The 22,524-nt window shown below is 34.0% G+C and overlaps 1 protein-coding gene across 2 annotated transcripts; it reads right to left on the reverse strand.

Annotated features, from left to right (window-relative positions):
* Positions 1-2,322: 2,322 nt before the first annotated feature.
* Positions 2,323-11,241, reverse strand: LOC149772946 (von Willebrand factor D and EGF domain-containing protein-like). 2 transcript variants are annotated; one of them, XM_089947026.1, is made up of 8 exons: positions 11,060-11,241; positions 9,173-9,382; positions 8,430-8,591; positions 7,544-7,603; positions 6,797-6,841; positions 4,724-4,768; positions 3,667-3,805; positions 2,323-2,987 (listed from the first exon to the last, which is right to left on the reverse strand). In XM_089947026.1, the coding sequence occupies exons 1-8, from the start codon at positions 11,127-11,129 to the stop codon at positions 2,903-2,905; spliced, it is 816 nt and encodes a 271-aa protein (XP_089803152.1). In that variant the 5' UTR covers positions 11,130-11,241; the 3' UTR covers positions 2,323-2,902. The 2 variants fall into 2 exon arrangements, with proteins under 2 accessions (XP_089803152.1, XP_089803153.1); XM_089947027.1 differs by lacking the exon at positions 4,724-4,768 and having other exon boundaries at positions 11,060-11,239.
* Positions 11,242-22,524: the final 11,283 nt, after the last annotated feature.

The following is a 22,524-nucleotide window of genomic DNA, read 5'->3' on the forward strand; positions in this document are numbered from 1 at the left end:
CGTGATACCTTTACAATCAAAGAACAGATCAATTGCTTTTGCCCACTATCATTTGCAAAGAGAGATATCTCTTATTGACAGATTTTGTCCTTGGTAGTCAGCAAATGTTCAAATGTTCAAAATGCCAGATTCAGCCACCATGTTAATATCAATATAATTCGTTATGCATTCATTTAGATAACGTTACTATATATATATATATATATATATATATATATATATATATATATATATATATATATATATATATATGTATGTATGTATATTCTTCTCATCGATTTTATTCGTTTTTCCAAAGTATGAATCACAGTAGTCAAATAGTCAGGGAAGGACTTTAATGATCGTTGTCGTCAATGAAACTGGGAAGGGATATACAGATTTGGCCATTAGTTACTACTTTTCCGCATTTGTGAGTTTGTTCATTCGTTTGTTACGCTTTGATATCTTTAACTGTATTCTAGTGGTGAATATTTGTATGTGAATGCATCTCTGAATAGTTACTCAACCATACAAACACCAGGTTATTGTGACATATTTTTCTTGCTTGTGATACTTTGGTATTATCTATTAACTGTTCTTTCATTAGACCTCAATATCTATGCAACTCGTTGAGGTACACTCATGAACATTGGTATGTACTTCCCAAGGAAAGCTATTAAATCATACATAAACTGGGTAAATCTAACATCATTTTCATGCTTGAGTAGTTTTCGCATGTTCAGTTGTTCGATCTTTAGTCCTTCGTTTTGGGGATACTGTTTCAAACACACTTCTGAAAACTGATTTATGGGTGTACCTCAGCAAAGGTAACTCAATCATTCACAAACTATGTCACTTCGGCTTGATCTGCACGTTTGAGTGAATTTTGCGTTCTCAGCTATCCGATAGTTACCCCTAAATATCTTTGATTCTGTTTCACTTACACGTAGAGAAATTGGTATACTGATATATCTAAAACAAATGCAATTCAAAATATCAAAACAAAAATTGTAAATGTTGAATTACTTTATTGTAATTTAGCTGTTACAGCTTGAATATATAGGAGCAAATTCTGACCGAGCTTTCACGCTTGAGTGACTTTTATAGTTTAGCTTTCCGTTCATTACACCCACAATATTTTGAATTGTTTTTCATCCGTGGTGTATATATGTATATATATATATATATATATATATATATATATATATATATATATATATATATATATATGCATTCAAAAAAGAGTAACTCAGCCATACCAAAACCTTGGCTAATGTGACCCAAATTTCTCATTTGTGTGACTTTTTTTATTTTCAGCATTCCATTCATCACACGCGAATATCTTTAACCATATTTCATATACACTCATTAAATTTAGCATGCGAATTCGAAACCGGGTCGGCGGGTAAGAGCACTCATCGCTTTGCCTGTAAGCATCAACCGCGATACCATCCTGTCAATGCATACATCACCAAAAACTATATAACAAAGTCGCTGGTATAGGCATTTTAGAGTGTCTGTACACATGTCTACTACCTACCAATACTTATTCCTTAATATAACATCTACATAAGCCCTAAACCTCCTTATATACCTTGCCCAACGTAGCGCCATACAAGTGGTCATCGTTCATGGTTAAAACTTAAAACACTAGTCGTTACATCACACATTATTCTTTCTTGTTTATGTATTTATTTATTTATTTTTACATTTCCGACATGTAATACATGATATAGCGGTTGATGATTTTGATTGATTTGCAAGATTTGTATTATTTTGAAGCAGTCTTTCATTCCGTGACCCCATATAACAACATAACTCCGTTTTATTTATACTAATTCACAAGATCAAGATTTGTATATAAGGAAAATGTAATATAATTTACAGTTTTACTTAATTCAAGCTGATAAGTAAACGGATGCATAAACACAGATCGAATTCATGCTGCACAACACAGTAGATTAAATACAGAAACAAAAGATAAATGGAACAATATGTGTTTCACTACATCAAAATTTCTTTTTTTCTGGTCGATTCATCTGTTACTTATATTGATCGTTTTAGCATTGTATTATTTTTGTCCCGATCATGATGTGTGATAAATAACTTTTCTTCCGACTTCGATCACTTACTGTTGCGAAAATCCAGAGTAAACAAAGCTTGTATTGATCATCAGTTTTAGACATTGTATCCTCCTCAAAATCATTCAAATTGTGACTGTTAAACTAAAACATGTAGCATAACATGATCATTGAATAGTATTAATAATAGCAACAACCTAACATACTAACAAATATAAATTGGTAACTTTTGAGGTACTTTGAGAAACAAATGATCGCTTCATGCCAAATTACGTTATTTATTGATAATATAATGTCAGAAGAAATATACTGAAAATCCTCACTCCATTCTGCTAGTAATGCATCGGTTTTGGCATTACGTCCGTCCTGTTTTCAGACTAAGAAAAAAAACAGCGATGATGCAAAGGTATGGGATTGTCCGCCATCTTTTCTGACAAATAAAAAACAACGATGATGCAAAGGTATGGGATTGTCCGCCATCTTTTCTGACAAATAAAAAACAGCGATGATGCAAAGGTATGGGATTGTCCGCCATCTTTTCTGACAAATAAAAAACAGCGATGATGCAAAGGTATGGGATTGTCCGCCATCTTTTCTGACAAATAAAAAACGGCGATGATGTACTGGTATGGCATTATGTCTTCCATATTTTCGGACTAATAAGTAACCGTGTTAATTGTTCTGAAGCTATATTTGATTTAAAAATTCATGTTATGGTTTCAATACGATTTAGAGAATATTTATTTTCCAAGTTTATCAGAGACTGCATGTACATCTTTACTTCTAGATACAAAGAATTTACATAAGAAAAGAAGCATCTGTGAAGGGAATTAAATGTGCTGTTAATACTTTAGTGGTTTCTCAAGTATTTCGTAAACATGTTCTGGTTCACAATAACATGGTCTCGTCGTCTCTGGGAAGGTTTTCCTGCAAATCAAACACAGACAATGACAAACAGTATACAATGATTACGTGCGTTTTAAACATTCAAACATTTTTTGAAAGCAAAATAGGCAAGAGCTTATTTGTTGCCGTTACAAAGTGGACAATATGGGTTCTTGGCAAATTTGTAGCACTGATTCAGATACTTGTTATCACTACGACATAATGTGATACTCTCCGATATAATTTTGAACATATACCCGCTAGTATTTTGCATTATGAACCCTGAGACAATGCCGGCTTGGGGGGGGGGAGTATACAGAGGGACGCTGTGACTTGCGTTGGGGTCCCATCGATTGGCACAACTCTGTTTCTAATGAGGTTGTTCACAAGGCTAAAAGTTTATGGCTTGTCACTGACAAATGGGTAATGTTCTATTCTGAACAATAAATGTAAAATAAGTAGGATGGAATAATCACCTATAATGATAATTTTAAATGAAGATTGGCTTTTGGAAGTAACAGAAAATGTTGACTTGTCAACTAACTCTCGTTGTTGTCGCTGTATCTTCAATTCAATTATGCGGTGATGTCAGCATCAACAACGTCAAAGAAAAAGACAGTCGTTATATTATGTTCATTATATGCATTACTAGCATTAATCTTGAGATTATTCAGACTCAGTACAGGCGCATACAAATCAGCACACGGAGAGAGGGGTATACCTTTTACGGATGGCCAGTACAAATAAGATAAAACCGGTCATCATAAATATAAAGGAGAGACCCAAAACCAGGAAACTGACTACTTGCAGTCCACAGAATGATTGACTTTCCACCAATATTGAAGTTCCTTTTTGGTACTCTGGAACAAAAGACAGGAATTTAAGATCGTAACATGATCTCACCGATTTTGTATGCGATATTTTCAAGCCGTTTCCTTAATGAAACTCCACCGAACTATAATACTTCTACTAGTGTCGAGTAACTGAATGTAGAATCAACATGTTGAAACATTTCGTAAAGAACAAACTAACTGGTTTGCAATGTGAATTGCATACGGACCAAATATCAAGCCAAAGTTTATTGTCTAACCAATACTTGATATAGCTTGAAAACGTTAATGTCATAGTTCCGATAATAACTTTCAGTCTCGTATGCCTTATTAAACTATCCATTAACGATATTTCGCACATTTTCTTTACGTTTTTCAATAATATTATTTTGTGTATACTAAATGTTTCCTATATTTTTCAAGACTGAATTAGGTTGACCTCTTTAAAACGGAGTTTGAATCAAAGGACCGTAAGAAAAGAAGAAAACAACCAACGATAGGCGAAACAAATACATGCCATGTTTCGCTCCTCTTGTTAGCTTGGGTTAGTATTTTGTTTTCCTGGGCATTGTTTCTGCAGGTCATAGAAGGGGGGAGTATTTTGGCGAAACTTCTTAAGTCCCGATGCAAACTGGAGCTAGTTATTGATGTCCAACTTCAGCATATAAAACAAAAATACGAGCACTTTTCCGAACACTTTGCAATATTTTACATTGATTCTTTCATGGCTATTTCCTGAGACAGGACATATTTTCGGTTTAAGATATGGGGTTATAGGATCCGATCATCAATTAGCTTAACGTGACACCTAAAATCTAATAGATTCCATTTTTGTAAATAAAATGTTGTTAGAACAATATAAGGATAACTGTAGTGTATGAAATGTGCATTGCTAATAAAGCGAGAATGCGTTTTGAAAAGAAACTTGAACGTTTCTAGTCTACATACCTGTTGCTGGATAAGATGTTCCCTCACTGGTGGTACTTCTTGAAGCTACAAATCAAATGAGACTATTATAACTTCCTTCCTATTCGTAGACATAAAAATGATATCATTATTTGATTAAATGAGTTTATTAGCTATCCCTGACATCAATTCATTCAGTCACTAACTTATTTGCTAGCTTACTCTCTATCTTAGCTTATCTCGGTGTATTATAACATTGTTATGGCCAGTAATGGGTAAATGATACCCAGAAATTGCTTGGATGACAGGGACAACGTATATCGTGAAATCTGAGTATCTTTTCTAGGGTCACTGTTCACGAACAAAACGGAATAGATAGCAGAGTGTTACACTTCAAACACGCTACTGGTATGTACCAGAGTTGGTAAACTAAAGAACCAGAAATTGAAGCAAAAGCCCCTGTACTTTCTCTCTTGCTAAAGGGATATTATCTTTCTCCACATTATACAACTAAACGTTTCACGACTCTCTCTCTCTCTCTCTCTCTCTCTCTCTCTCTCTCTCTCTCTTATGACCAGAGACCTTTTTTATTTCATGATTACTCTATACTGCTTTTCTACATCATCCAGATTTGGCATTTTTCCTAACCGAGCCGAAAAACACATCATGTTCCTATCTCAGCTAGACGATTTCTCTTATGATATGGTATATTTTCCTTAAGCTTCGTTGACCTATAATACATGTATTAATGATAAGCGGAAGATAGAATCAACATTCTGAAATGTCTATAAGTCGATGTTTGTATGCATCAAATTGGTTTTGCAACATGTTTTGCTTACGGACCAAATATCAAAGCCAATGTTCCTTGTATAAACAAGATTGGATACAACTTGAAAAAATGAAACATTTGTCAGCCTTTAAATCAACAAGTAGCCCACCAAGAATGGTAGTTAGGTAAGCGCTTTTATGCAACCAGAAATGGACCCCAATAAAATTAATACCAATGCATAATAAGATCCCAGAACAAATTTAAAACATTAGAGGTTATTGGTGCCTCAATGAATAACTCTTAGTCTCATACGCCTGATTGTACTATCAAATAATGGTATTTCGCACAGTACCTTTAAGTTTTTTTAAACAATTATTTTGTGTATACTAAATTTTCCATGACTTCTTCAAGATTGAAAAGGTTGGCCTCTTAAGATTTAAAAAGGAGTTGACATTTAAAAAAACTCTGTAAACAACAAAAAGCAACCAGTAATTCGCAAAACAAATACATACAGGTTTTGCTGATATTGTTAGCAAGAACAAGTCCATTCACGGGTTTTAACCACACTAAAAATAATAAAAATTTACAACATTGGCTGCAAAATGTGACAACGGTCGTAAAATGTGGCCACAATATATTATTTTGTGCCAAGACAAAATTCCCGGTGAGGTTTAGCATTGCTGAAGTCTACTTCTAATATATGGGCTTTTCTGCATCTAGTATTCCTACAAACCTCTTCTCAGTCTTATATTGTAATATTCAAGTAGTTGGTATAATCGTTTAAGGTTTTGTTGACCATAAACATCGTTATAAAAAGTAGAAATATTTAAATTTACATACTTAATGAACATTGGATTAAAGACTATCTTGGGTTAGCTATTTTGTTTTCCTGGGCATTTTTTTCCGCAGGTCAAAGAAATGGGGAAGGGTATTTTGGCGAAACTTCTTAAGTCCCTATACAAACTAGAGTTAGTTATTGATGTCCACCTTCAGCATATAAAATATAAAAATTTCAAAAACTTCCGTAAACTTTGCTGTCTTTTACACCGGCTCTTTCATGGGTTTATTGAAGCGGACACTTTTGATATGAGTATTGTACATATTTATACCATTTCAGTATTCACTATAAACTGAGACGTGAAATATTTACGGTTTAAGATATGGGGTGGTAGGATCTGATTATCAGTTAGCTTGACGTGACACCTAAAATCAAACAGATTCCATTTTTTAACATAAAATGCTGTTAGAACAATAAAAGTATAATTGTTGTGTATGAAACATACATTCTAAATAAACCAAAAAGTATGCTTTTTGAAAGAAAAATTGAACGTTTCTAGTCGACATACCTGTTGCTGGATAAGATGTTCCCTCCCTGGTGGTACTTCTTGAAGCTACAAATCAAATGAGACTATTATAACTTCCTTCCTATTCATAGACATGACAATTATATAATACATTGATCAAATTAGTTTATCAGTTACCCTTGACAATTTTGACGCAGTCACTAACTTATTTGCCAACTTACTTACGCCTGCTGACTTTTTATATAAGTTTTAAGTTTGCCAAACGTACAATTTCACAAGACAGTCCCACGTAAATTAATTTGCTGGCTCTTCCATTATGCTTATGGCTAATCTAAATGCTTAATTCATACTTTATGCTTTCAAAAGAAATAACAGCATAATAAATGCATCATTGTGTGCAAATCGTCGTGGAGGAGTTTTGATATTCATAACTAGAGGTAAGTGGGTCGTGCGAGGAAAGTAGTTTCAAATTGTTTATTTTCGAAAATGGAATTCTTTCCTAGATGATGCATTTTTTCCTTCGCTTCAGTATATAAAGAACTGTCAAGTCAGAAAACTCTAAATACATCCAGCGCGAAAAGGAAACGAAAGTACAAAACAAAATTCGTTTACTCCTAAATAGGTCCAAACAATTGTCAAACCATACTTAACTTCATAGACACATTTTCTCCTCTCATCTTGTAAATCATATAAAGTTTGAAGTAAGTCTACGTCTTTGATAAAATAACAACCCGCTCTTGATATATAATTACACAGATAGCGAAAGTGAGATATGAAAGGGCATTTTACTTGATTCTGCTGCAAAAATCGTAGTGGAATCTTCACCAGTATTAAGACAGGGTCCACTACCTACAATTGTATTTCAGTTTTTAGAAACACATATAATGAATGTTAGTCTTATGTTAAGTCATATTTAAAATTATATCTCTTAGATATTAATACATTTAGAATATCAATTTATAAATTTCGAACTATGTAAGTGTCGCGTTAACTTCGATGATCGATGTTGGGCCTGGGATAAACACTGTACTAAATGATTTGTAAACAGCCTTGAATACATGATACAGTTTCCTTTCAAAGTTCCTAAATATGAAACAGTGGATAATACATTTAGTTAAATCTCCTTATAAAAAAGGATTGTAGTCATTTTTACATGAAACTTTAGTGAACACCATTGGCAAAGGTAATTTGAATTTCTCAGTCTAAACATGTCGCTTGATCTCAAGGCTTCAGATTTTATTTTTTTCTCGGATACACTATAAATCTTCGAAAACACCACGTGAACACAAGTGCATATTTGGGATCATATTTAACAAAGCAAAACTTACATGTGGTGCTTGTTTTCGGAGAAACTTGTGAAACAAATGGACTGATATTTTTCACTATGTACCCTTTATGGTGAATTTTGATATGGTGGTAACGTGCAGATATTATCATATAAAACACGGAACTGAAACTTAAAAATGTGTGTATGAGTCTGATCAACATAGGTTGAGTATTGTATTCTACATTAAAGACTAATAGATGCAAAATCATGAAATTTAAATCAGGTGAAATAAAACATAGATTTAAAATATTGTTCTTCTCATCAGGTCCATAGCATGAAACTTACTAAAATAATCAAGAAACACTAGATAAGTGGGATCATGCACATCAGTAGATCTCGTTTTCTTACCAAAGCAATATCCCTCTGGACAGCCGGAAGTGGGATACAGGTAGTACACAAAAAATCCATTACAGTTCTTTACTTTAATGGGATACGTGTTGTCGCAGCATGACGCTATTTTTTGGCACCCAGTCATGTCAACAATGCCATCGTTTGGACTTGGATGAGTACCTGAGAAGTTATGAAATGGTCGTTCAAGCTGTTGAACACGTCAGTATTTGTACAAGAATGCGGTATAAACTTAAATGAAACCCGATTTAGTAGCCTGTCTTATAATTCTCTCTCTCTCTCTCTCTCTCTCTCTCTCTCTCACACACACACACACACACACAATGATATAACAGAGAAAAGGGGCAGCAACGTGACCAATATATCAGTATAATGCTGAAAACATGAACATATTAAGAAAATATTGTAGTTGGGGCATACCTTTAGCAGCTGCGATTTGTAATCATTTCCATTAAATTTTATTTTATACACCATTTCTGTTGGCACATAATTATAATTATTCCGTCTTCTATTCCTTATACATTCATGCACGTTGTACGTATAATTTTATATTATTGCATGTGTGTATAATTTTCTTTTTAACTAACAAGGAAATTTATTTACACTTGTATCTTGCATGCATTTTGCTTCTATTTTCTCTCACACTGGCCAAAAAAGCTGCACTAATATGTTACTAAAAATATATCTCAAAACAACATTTGTGCGCGAGCGCATTATGGTCCACTCTATGTATACAAACATACCGTTTAACCATATAGGAAACATTGTACCACAGGCATACTGCACGCAAGTAGTCGGCATCTTGAGTGAACTGATATCAGTGCTTGCTCTGTACCAACCAGGTTCCAATTGCCTGTCACATACCGGATTTTCTGCAACACTCTGCACCTCGCATCCAACCCCTCTGCTATAGCTTCTTCTCAAAACTCTGTGGAACACAGGGTCACAAGGATCTAAAAAATGGTGTCAGCAAACTTTATACCATCACCTTTAGTTTGGAAAGGTGCATTAGCGATGAATTCGTAATATTGGGGTTCAAATAAAACGTGTTTGAATAAGAAAATTTGTTTGCTACTTATAATGACGTAACGATCAAGCAATTGTTTCTCAGTTTAAATTATTGAATGGGGTTTTCATGCAGAAGTGTCGTATCATCATATCAAAATATATTTAAAGTACAATTGCCATAGGCTGTAAAGGATTGAACTATTTCGGTGCGTTGTTCCTGGTAATAAACGCGAAAGAAAAAGAAGTGTCGTATACTTTCTACAAGAATAAATCTTACGTATTCAATTATATTCTTTATAATTAAATGTTGACTGAGTGAGCAGCGTCCTAAATCGAGGTTGAAGGATTTGAAATTTCGTTATATCTCCTATCTCCAACGCCAACCCCATGTGTGTGTGAACAAGAGTGACGCGATTATTTAATGTGCTTTTGAAGCCGCTACTAGATTATCTTGGACGATCCCGGATCGATTATTTGTTCCATCCTTAAAAGTAATGTCCGGAGGCAGAAACGACTTGAAAACTAGACTTATCCCATCTTGAACCAATTGGATTTTTTTTTTGCATTGTGTAACTTATATTATATTATATTGTTAACAGTTGGGGTAGTCAGCGATGTCACACATGGAGGGCAAGACTAGTTTTTTTTTTCGAACTATTACTGTGGGGCCAAGATTAAATATCTCTAGTAAATCTGATTTTATATATATATATATATATATATATATATATATATATATATATATATATATCGCATGTTACATGGTTGCTCTTATATCAGCGAATATGCAAATAAACCTTATTTATATATAAAGACTAATTATTATTTCCTTACCAATATATAGTTCGAATCATCTGCTATTGTTGTTCAAGACTCTTGACACAAGATTCACATTTACAGCTGTACGATGGCCCTCTTGTTTAGCGCAACAATTTTTTTTGTCATTATGAGTTTCGCTGCTATCTTTAATGCTTTTATTTTGATTTTTATCTGATTCATGATGAAATAAATTGGTTCAGATATTTTTGCGAACAAATAATCTCTGTATATGCTGTTTATATCTTGTCTGGATACACGTATCCATGGCCCTATCAGCTGGTAAACATGAGCGAGTACGTGTTGACGACTAAGTAAGAAATAGTAGAGCAGAGACTGCGGATTTGTAAAAATAATGCACTAAGAACACAGAAATGTGACTTTCAGTGATTGGATTAGTCAGTAGGAATCAAGAGGCGCAAGGTTCTTTTGTATAATAACTGTGTCTTGCCGTTTTCATTAAAAGGAACAATGCCAGAAGCAAAACGATACAGAAGTCGTCTTTCATTGTTAACAGTTTGCTTCTAGCGTGTTGTTTTTTTTTTTATGTGACGATTAATATCCATAAAACTGTCTTTAAATCATATACGCTTTGCTGCATTCCATACGAATTCGCCATAACGAATATATTTTTGTCTTAGCACTTGATGCTATATTTGCGAAACAAAATCAGGATGCTATATAACGTATATGTAGTTATATTTAAATCAATATTTCCAAAGAAAAAAAATTATAATGGTTAACTATATTATCTTGCATGTAAACTTTACATAAAGATCTCGTCTATTTGTAAGTGCAATAATTACCAGAGGATGCGGACCCGCCTAAAAGCAACGTGATGACTGCAAATATTTTCCTCATGTTCCATTTGTCCATGCTTTCCTGACTCTGTCAATCTAGAACAGGCAACGGAGGTCTGATTTAGACGCACACAAGAATTCAATTCAATTGTTATGGTATCAAAGTAGCAGTTCACTCGCTGGGAGTTACCGATATTTACCTTTAACCAACACGATGATAGGGCGGGTAGGACTATGCATTCACTTCCTTGTTGAGGTCGTAGAGATAAATACAAAACGGTGAGAACGAATGTTAGAGAAGTGGATTTAATAGGTAATTTTTCAATGTTCCCGTTCAAACTATATTGACTCAAGCATATGAACGTCCAGCTTTAATATTTTCAATGAACAAACTAACATTCATATATCATCCCAAGCATGCTTCCATCTAGCTTATATCTCTCAAAATAGAGAGTTGCGGTGGATAATATGTGAAGAACATGCCGCACATCATCTTATTGTCATTGCAAGGCACTTTACTCCAATGACCTCAGTATATATATATATATATATATATATATATATATATATATATATATATATATATATATATATATATATATATATATATATTCTTTTGTTGCTGTGATGTTCGCAACAGACAGAACTATCTACTGAGACACTAATATTAACATACTTTTACTTGACTATTTAAACAAATTTGCAACAGCGATCGTCATCATTTTGGTGTCATCAGGCCTTACATATTTTCAGGTGAAATTTTCTTTTCATTTGCAATGTTTCTCGTCATTTAACAAATGCGTTCAGCAAACTAGAGTGGCTCCTTGTTTAATATTATAGTCAATAATACAAACAATATTTCATTCGTTCTGATACCTAATAGTCAAAACCAATCATTGCTGCCTGACTTCAAATCAATGTTTTGTTTTGTTTTGTAGGGGTTTGCTGCTAAAGGTGCTCCATTTTCAGTTCAGCATTATCGTTGTTTGCAAACAAATATTTAAAGATACAGACTACCTCAGATTGTCTAAGTATAGTCACTTGATAGCTGATTGCAGCTATGGAATGGGGTGTTTGCACATTTTGATAGGCCATGCACTAGGCCTATCACAGTGATATGGATGGAAGATTTGTTAGTACAGCAGGGCCTTACATTGTTGCCTACAATTAATCAATATATTGATCCCCTTCAGAGAATGAGAATGGGACGGGCCATTGCGAGAGTTTAAGGCCCCTCGGTTTAGGTTATATTGAACTGTGGAATGCCAAAATTATTTAAATGAGTAAACCAGCTTCGGACAGTCCTCTATAAGTGTTGTACCCAATTTACTTCAAAATCAACTACTCATTAATTTATTCGCACTGATGTCTGCGTCAATGCGATGCATTCCAAACAAACGTTTGTCACTAATATCGTCAGGACAACTTACAGACTCAAACTCATTGAATGAATTTACATTCGCATGATATATGAATCTATCATGTATGTTTGGATGAAGAAACAATGTACAATGCACTGTTTGGCTTGGATGTCATTATCGCGTGACGAAAATGACAGTACTATCCCTTTGAAGTAATCGCGTGACACATGACCCTAATAAACTTGCAGAAAACCCCAGAAGGACATGTATCTCCAACGTACATAGCTTCCAGTAATATAAACATTCCATCAGTATGCTACTTGTTCCTACGTACAGGAAATCTATTTTCCCTTTTTATTAATGATTTGATTACAAATCTGAAGCTCAAATGCAGCAGAAGTATGTTTATCTCAGAAGATATTGATGATATTTTCGCAATGCTTTACGTTGACAATGTAGCAAAATAAATTTTATTTAACGTTTCTATGCTAAAACTGGTATGATGGCCAATTTTTGTGCAAATAAAACCATTGTTTTCAGAAATGGAGGCTACCTCAAGCAAAAGTAGGTTTGATATTTTAAATAAAGACGAACTGATTATCTTCTTTACTACAAGTATATGGGTATGTTCACCCCCAATTTTTGGTTGAACAAAAGCTAAGCAGACACTAGCGGTTCAGGAAATAAAGTAAATTCAAGGATTTGGAACCATAAAAAAAATTGGCGTCTTTCGTGTTCATGATGTTTTTAAAATTTGTGTTATTTGATATATTCAATTGCTTGCTATGGATCACAAACATGTGGATATGAATTTAGAAGAGATATTGAAATTGTGCAATTCATCCTTTGCAAACAGTATGTAGGTGATCCTAAAACTGCTATCAATGCGAATTTGTTAATGGAGTGGGTAAGATACACACTTGGTACCTCGTATTATTTAGAAGTATTTTAAAATGGCTGAATGTTGTTAGAATGCCTTCAATTCGCTATCCAAATATATGCTATTTAATGTTGAAAAGACTGGATGAAACCAACCGTGTCACCTGGCTACCTAAAATGAAAGACATGTTATCGGCTTTGAGTATGTCTGGCTAAATTAAGATGTTTGAGACCATAAACAGTTTTTCGCAATGAATTATGTTTTGATATGCCAAATCTGGCAAAGTGAAATTAACAGTTCACATAATACGTATGTAATGTAATATGTATATGTATAAATTTGAATTAAAACCAGAAAAGCACCTATCATGTGTATTTTCTAACTTTTTTTTAGAAAGTTACTTGCTAAATGTAGGTGCTCAGCACATATGCTGAATATATATATATATATATATATATATATATATATATATATATATAGATAGATAGATAGATAGATAGATATATATATATATATATATATATATATATATATATATATATATATATATATATATATATATATATATATATATATACGGGTAGGCATTGTAGAAATTGAGAGACATAGTAGGTACTGTGAATGATGCCGGAAAAAAATATTTGGTAGAAGATGAATTCCATTTTGCTTGTGTTTCTCCAGCTTATGACCATTTAAGAAAGAAATATTTTAATGAAGATTACTATCTCTATATGTCTGTAGAAATTTTTTTATCCCTCGTGCGTCTCAGTAATATCTTTATTTATAAACAAAATGATTAACATTTCAATTTAGCTTTTGGACTCAGACAATCTTTGATAAATCAACCGAATCGCGAGTGATACACTTAGTAGTAGTAACACTTTATAATGTTTTATGCACTGATTATTTATAGGGAATTATATATGTAGACTTATGTTGAACACCACATTTAATTACTATAAAACATGGCGCACACTGAATTTACTTGTATTACATTTTGTATGATTGGCTTATGTCCAAAATACTGAATAAAGTATTATTATTAATATTATTATTATTTAAAGAACGTATGCCCGTTTTGCAACATTAATGATGTTTTGTCCTTTTGCGTTAGAGAGAATTATCTAATGTGTACCTCTTCCCGTTCTTGCACATATGTTTTGTCCTGCTTTACTTTGCCTAAATTGTCAGTGAAATTAAAGAATGATATGTTTATGCTTTTTGATCTAAGTTATATTTAGGGATCTGAGGATAAGAAAGGCTGAATATGCCCGATTACATACGGATTATAGGAGATATAGAGAAATAAGCTTTAGGTATTTAAGACAATATGGGGTATTTTCTTCCAGGTAACTATAACTTCTTATCATGCAGAACGATACCATTCTGTCATGGCTTCGTGTTCATTTAACTTTAAAGTATTAAGTATCGATTGGTCCTCTTTCTTTGTTAATTACAAAAACATATTCAAACAAAAGCACGTACAGCGAGAAGACATTTTAGTCACAATGACAAATGTAGGTCGTTATAATTATAACCCATCACATTATACAATTATTGATAGATCTTTCTTACAGAGCGAAACTTAATGATATTTGATTGTTAATTTATTTTTTATTTTTTATTTTTTTATAAATTAAGCCAAAATAATTTTATTGCGATGAATATTTCTTTGTCTTTCAACAGATTTAGATATTAGCTAATTTTTGGTTAAAATGGAATTTTTGTAGGAATATTTTTAGTAGGGAGGAATGTCAAATAGGTTCAAAAATATTACATGCTAACTATGGTTTATCCTGGTTACACCTCTTTCAAATTGTGTATCCGTTGTGAGGTCTTATGCTTAAATCAAACTCAGATTTATTACCTATAATAAATTGAAAAGTGAAGTTATCAGGAAGTTTATTTTTAAACAAATACCATCACTATATAACTTACTTGATAATGCAGATTGATAAACTGGTTTTCAATGTGTCAATATCAAACAGACATTATTGTGAAAGAGTTGCACAGTAGTGACATTTACATAAAGAATCAATACCCTTGAAGGTGCATTTTAGCGTTATCAACATCTACTTCTTTCCTGAGTACTTTCATAGTTAGGTATATATGAATACGCGAGCTAGAGCTACGTATCTTCCAACATACTTACAAACGCACATTTGTATATATGTACGCACGCATGTACGTACGTACGTGCACGTATGTACGTGTTGGCGTAAGTACATAAATACATACATACATGCATACATACATGCATACATACATGCATACATACATATCCTTCATTGCCAAATACGACTTTTAAAAATCTGAATGAAAAAATACAACGCTATATAGGAAATGCATGAAGCTTCTTTCAGTTTTTTCCTCTCATTAAGAATTCATTAAAATAAAGCCCAAATATTTATACAGTAGCCATTTTCATTTTATGATCATTAAGAAGATACCTATGATATATTGCATTTTATTGTCGCCATTTTTTCTGGGGAATTACCGATACTTACATTTAACAAACACGTTGATAGGGAAGGTTGGACTATGCATTCACTTCCTTGTTGCGGTCGTATAGACAAATAAAATACCATGAGAATGAATGTTAGAAAAGTGAATTTAATAGGTAATTTGTCAATGTTCCCGTTCAAACTATATTGACTCAAGCATATGAACGTCCAGCTTTAATATTTTCAATGAACAAACTAACATTCATATATCATCCCAAGCATGCTTCCCTCTAACTTATATATCTCAAAATAGAGAGTTGCGGTGGATAATATGTGAAGAACAGGCCGCACATCATCTTATTGTCATTGCAAGGCACTTTACTCCAATTGCCTTAGTATATATATATATATATATATATATATATATATATATATATATATATATATATATATATATATATATCTTTTCATTTGTTGATGTGACGTTCGCACCAAACAGATCTATCTACTGAGACACTAATATTAACGTACTTTTACGTGACTATTTAAACATATCTACAACATCTATCGTCATAATTTTGGTATCATCATGCCTTAAATATTTTCAGGTGGTATTATATTTTCATTTGCAATGTTTCTTGTCATTTAACAAGTGCGTTCAGCAAACTAGAGTGGCTCCTTGTTTAATATTATAGTCAATAATACAAACAATATTTCATTCGTTCTGATACCTAATAGTCAAAATCAATCATTGCTGCCTGACTTCAAATCATTGTTTCTTTTGATTTGTTTTGGGGTTTTGTTGTTGCTAAAGGTGCTCCATTTTCAATTCAACATTATCGTTGTTTGCAAGGTACAGACAACCTCAGATTGTCTAAGTATAGTCACTTGAGCCTTTCACAGTGATATGGATGGAAGATTTGTTAGTACAACAGGGCTTTACATCGTTGCCTACAATTAATCAATATATTGACTCCCTTCAGAGAAAGAGAATGGAACGGGCCATTTCGAGAATTTAAGGCCCCTCGGTTTAGGTTATATTGAACTGTGGAATGCCAAAATTATTTAAATGAGTAAACCAGCTTTGGACAGTCCTGTATAAGTGTTGTACCCAATTAACTTAAAAATCAACTACTCATTAATTTATTCGCACTGATGTCTGCGTCAATGCGATGCATTCCAAACAAAAGTTTGTCACTAATATCGTCAGGACAACTTACAGACTCAAACTCATTGAATGAATTTACATTCGCATGATACATGAATCTATCATGTATGTTTGGATGAAGAAACAATGTACAATGCACTGTTTGGCTTGGATGTCATTATCGCGTGACGAAAATGACAGTACTATCCCTTTGAAGTAACCGCATGACACATGACTAACAAACTTGCAGAAAAGCCACCAAAAGGGTTTCTCTCCAACGTACATAGCTTCCAGTAATATAAACATTCCATCAGTATGCAAGTTGTTCCTAAGTACAGAAAATATATTGTCCCTTTTTAACAATGATTTGATTACAAGTCTGAAGCTAAAATGGAACATAAGTGTATTTATCTCAGAAGATATTGATGAAATGTCTGCAATGCTTTACGTTGACAATGTAGCCAAATGAATTTTGTATAAAGTTTCTGTGATAAACATGATATGATGGCCAATTTGTATGCAACTAAAACCATTGTTCTCAGAAATGGAGGGTATCTTAAGCAAAAGGAGAATTAATATTTGAAATAAAGGCGAACGGAGTGTGTGCCTTATTCCAATTATATGGGTCTATTGTTTACCCCACATTCAGTTTGAAAAGCTAAGTAGACACTAGCAGTTCAGGAAATAAAGCTACTTCAAGGGATTGGAACTATAAAAACCAATTTGACTTCTTTAGTGTTCATGATATTTTAAAGTTTATGTCCTTTAATTGCTTGCTATGGATCAGAAATATGTGGATATGAATTTAGCAGAGATATTGAAAATGCGCAATACAACCTTTGCAAATAGTATTTAGGTGTTCCTATAACTAGTATTAATGTGGTTTTGTTGATGAAGTGAGTAAGAGACCTACTTGGTTCCTCGTATTAGTTTTAGAACTAGTTAACACTGGCTGAAGTTGTTAGAATGACTTGAACTCGGTATCCACATTAATGCTATTTAATGTTGAATTTGGATGAAACCAACCGTGTCACCTGTCAAAACTTAAAGACATATTATTTCGCTTCGGCTTTGAATATGTCTGGTAAATCAAGAAGTTCGTTACGGTAAACAATTTTCTCGTTCTTTTAGGCAATGATTTGGGTTTTGGTGTTCAAATATTGGCAAGGTGATATTAATAGTTCACATAATACGTATGTAATGCAATATGTATAAAAATGAATTAAAACCAGAAAATCACCTATCATGTGTATTTTCAAACTTTTTTTAGGAAGTTGCTTGCTAAATGTAGGTGTTCAGCACATATACTGAATATATATATATATATATATATATATATATATATATATATATATATATATATACGGGTAGGCATTGTAGAAATTGAGAGAAATAGTAGATACTGTGAATGATGCCGGAAAAAATATTTGGGGGAAGATGAATTCAATTTTGCTTGTGTTTCTCCAGCTTATGACCATTTAAGAAAGAAATATTTTAATGAAGATTACTATCTCTATATGTCTGTAGAAACATTTGTATCCCTCGTGCGTCTCAGTAATATATGTATTTATAAACAAAATGATTAGCATTTCAATTTGGCTTTTGGACTCCGACAATCTTTGATACATCAACCGAATGGCGAATGATACACTTAGTAGTAGTAGTAGCACTTTAAGATGTTATGTGCTGATTATTTATAAGGAATTATATATATATATATGATTGTGTTGAACACCACATTTAATTACCATAACACATGGCGCACTTTATTTACTTGTATTACATTTTGTAATATTGTCATGTGTCCAAAATACTGAATAAAGTATTATTATTATTATTATTATTATTTAAAGAATGCACGATCGTTTTGCAACATTAATGATGTTTTGTCCTTTGGCGTTAGAGAGTATTATTGAATGTGTGCGTATTTTCGTTCCTGCACATATGTTTTGTGCTGCATTATTTTTTCTAAGATGTCACTGAAATTAAAGACTCTCACTATGCTTTTGATCTAACTGATATTTAGGGATCTGAGAAGAAGTAAGGCCAAATCGTACTAAGCCCGGTTACATACGGATTATAGAGATATAGAGAAATAAGCTTTTAGTATTTAAGACAATATGGGGATCTTTTCGTCTAGGTAACTTTATCTTCCTATCATGTCAATATCAAACAGACGTATCGTAAGAGACTTACAAAGTAGCGACACTTAACTAAAGAATCAATACCCTTGAAGGTGCATTTTAGCGTTGTCAACATCTACTTTTTCCCCGAGTACCTTCGTAGTGACGTATATATGAATACGCGCGTTATAGCTACATATCTTCCAAAAAACATACATACACACGTTTGTATATATGTACGCACGCACGTACGTAAGTATGAACGTGCGTGCGTAAGTAGGTACATATATATATATATATATATATATATATATATGCATGCATACATACATACATACATACATACATATCCTTGATTACCAAATACGACTTTTAAATCTGAAGAAAGAAAAAATACAACGCTATATTCTTCATGGGAAAAGCATGAAGTTTGTTTCAATTTCTTTCTTCTCATTATGAATTCATTAAAATAAAACCCAAATATTTACACAGTAGCCATTTCATTTTATGATCAACGAGCGATATTTATCATGTATTTTATTGCTGCCATCATCTTTGTCTGGAAATAAATTTGTTTAGATTTAGCGACCTGAATCTTACCAATCGAATAATGAATCAGTGGTCGTTTATCGTTCACCATTCCTTACTTCTTGCATTTTGGTCCAATACCCATCCCACCCACCAGCACACACACACACACACACACTCACACACGTACACACATTTTCAGAAAATGCTCTGCTATTACTTTTGCCGTTAAAAGTATCTTTGAAAACTATTACGTGTAAGCTCTAAGAATTGTTTGTAAATTATCATCATTATATGGTCGATTTGCATGTCTTAGCAACTAATTCGGATAAACCCCTCGTCCCAACAAGTAACATTAAATGGTGGTTGGATTTGCCTCAACGAGTGTTTGACACAGAAGTAATATTTTAATTAAAGAAAAACTAGTTTTGTAAAAGCAACAACACGAAGAAACACAAAATAAAACAACTACAACATCACCAGGAGCGGTGAGAACTATAAAACAAAACGGAATTATCCAAACGCTTTTCATAATAATAACCACCTTTAAGTACACGTATATGGACAGGTAATACCAATCAACGCTTCAAGTATCGCAGACAGGGGTCTGGTCCAAAACCGATGTTCCTATTTGCGGATCACCCTCATCATATACCTATGTTTTGACGTTTCGATCGTAATAGATATAAAAGAAGTTTTCTGACATTAGGCATTCACGCATATTCTAATGAGCAGCATAACATCATTCACACACTTCCAAAAGCGTGATGATAATATGATCATGTGTGTGTGTGTGTGTGTGTGTGTGTGTGCGTGCGTGCGTGCGTGAGTGCGTGAGCAACAGATATATAGAGAACACTTCATGCCAAATAATAAATAAGGGTCAAACTTTGGTACAGATTGAGGGTGATCCGCATACATGACCAACGGGTTTGAAATTTTTTATCCATCACATGCTTGATGCATTAGTTGGAGATTCCTATCCATATATATCTAGTTGTAATTAGGGTTATGCAAGTGAGAAAATATGTGAGGGCTCTTCCATCTTTCTGGTAGGCTTGAGAGTAAAATAAATTCTGGGAGGGAAGTCACTGACCCATTCTATAGGGAAAAGAATGGCCAAAAAGAAATGGCCATCATGCTCTTCAACACAGCCTCAACCGGTACCAATGTAGTGACCGCACCTTCAACCAGTTCTTCTCTACAAGATCTACCAAAGCAACCCTTGTTGGTGTGGTGTGGAGAACGTGAGCCTAAAACGTAAATCGTCCTTTTCTGCCTTATCTGTATGGGACATTGTATCATCAGTGCTGCCATTGCTGACTTGAGTTTACAACAAATGAACAAACAGTTGTGGACCATGTTACTGAGCAGTTGCATCGGTTACATTCTCCCCAATCCGTCCTTGAAATACTCTTCTAACGGTAACAAAAACGGGAGCATTGTGCCTAACGTCAGTAACCCTCCCAACAGTCACCACCCAAAACGACCCCATCAATCCTCTTTTGGACACTCCTCTGACCTCTGGTGACCCCTTGGAATTATGAACAACCATTTTTAGTTAACGTTACGCAGTGACAGTTCAATGGAGGTGTTTCCCAACAACACATTGTGCTGTTTCACGGCCGCCTTACCTCAGGCCATCCCATTCGACCAGGAAGTCCATTGAAAAGTAGATTTGGTGCAAATGATTCACTTTATACAACCACTAAACAACACTGGAAATCAAAACACATTTTGGGTTGAAGTTATTGACGAACAAGTGCAAGACTTATCGGATAATACTCAAGAGTAGATGACTCTAAGAAACAACCAGTGTCCAAATATATTCCACGCAATATCTATCTGTTAAACATTCCTGCAGGCTATTATTTTAGCGATCAACATTTGGTGAACACGATAGCTGTCAGATTCAATGCATTGCTTGGCAAAGCCTTAACCAAACTGACCAAACCTGCCACGATTGAGTACCATAAAGTAGCTCGTCGCCTGCGGATGAAATGTCCGGATAACAAAACAATGGCCATTCAATATTGTCATGATTTATTTGACATTTTGGGTGGGAATCTCAAGAGAGTCAAGGGTGGACCCGTACCATTCATCGCTGACAACTCAATTTGATTTTGCGTACTCCTATGAGGTGGAGTACAACGAATACAACGAGGTGGGACACGACTCCGTATCGTTACTGAGTGTCATTCCTTTCAAAGTAGATTCTGCCACAAACGCTGACGATGAAGGTGGAAATAAGTATCAATTTCACAGCGAAATTGTACATCCTCACTATTTATCCGACCGTCAGTCGTATTTTTACACTGTCAACATTACTGTAAAAGGGGATATAAGCCAAATATTCCATTCACCAAAAGGGAAAGTCACGGCGAAACTCCATTTTCGAAAACGATTGTAAGTCATGTATCCAGTGTAACGAGGTGTCGCTTGCCACGAGAGTATCGTTTAGGAGATATATTTAAATCGGTGCTTCCTACGGTAGCCTCCGTTTTGAAACCAATGGTGACACGATGATTCCACGCCTTGAAAGGTGCCGCGTTGTCGCAAGGCAAAGAATTTCTCCAAAATGTCATCTTTGACAAACAAAACTCCAAAGAAGATTTCTTGAGAGCAAGCAAAAATGTCTTGCTTCAAACGGATAAAGACATTTTGAGCTGACGAGAAACTCCTATAAATGCAATCTGGCATTCCTGCTTCCCGAACGCCACAGCAAGGAAAAGGCAGAAAGAGACGACGAAGACACCCTTCCAGTGGACTTCACACCCATAGAGCTAGAAAGACCAAAAAACGAAGAACTGTCCGAGACTTAGACGTTTTTGATTATTAAACCAAAGAGAGGACAAATGATGCTCCGAGACCCTTGCGACTGTTCTATTTGGATCTATTTGCCATGCCACCCAACATGATGATGATGATGAAAGAATCCCAATGGGTAGAATTTCATCCCTCTCAACTTTGATGGATTCCCATCGAGTT

The sequence above is a fragment of the Sinohyriopsis cumingii genome, unplaced genomic scaffold, assembly GCF_028554795.1.
Source record: "Sinohyriopsis cumingii isolate HCF-2022 unplaced genomic scaffold, ASM2855479v2 utg000957l, whole genome shotgun sequence".
NCBI classification, from domain to species: Eukaryota; Metazoa; Mollusca; class Bivalvia; order Unionida; family Unionidae; genus Sinohyriopsis; species Sinohyriopsis cumingii.

Bases quoted from the DNA above. Each gene is read 5' to 3' on its own strand.
- LOC149772946 (XM_089947026.1), bottom strand. From the start codon at position 11,129: ATGGACAAATGGAACATGAGGAAAATATTTGCAGTCATCACGTTGCTT. The intron at 6,842-7,543 runs GTAAAATGCCCT...TTTGATTTGTAG, and splicing joins GATTTTTGCAGCAGAATCAA to CTTCAAGAAGTACCACCAGG. The intron at 2,988-3,666 runs GTATACCCCTCT...TTTGATTTGCAG, and splicing joins GTACTGGCCATCCGTAAAAG to GAAAACCTTCCCAGAGACGA.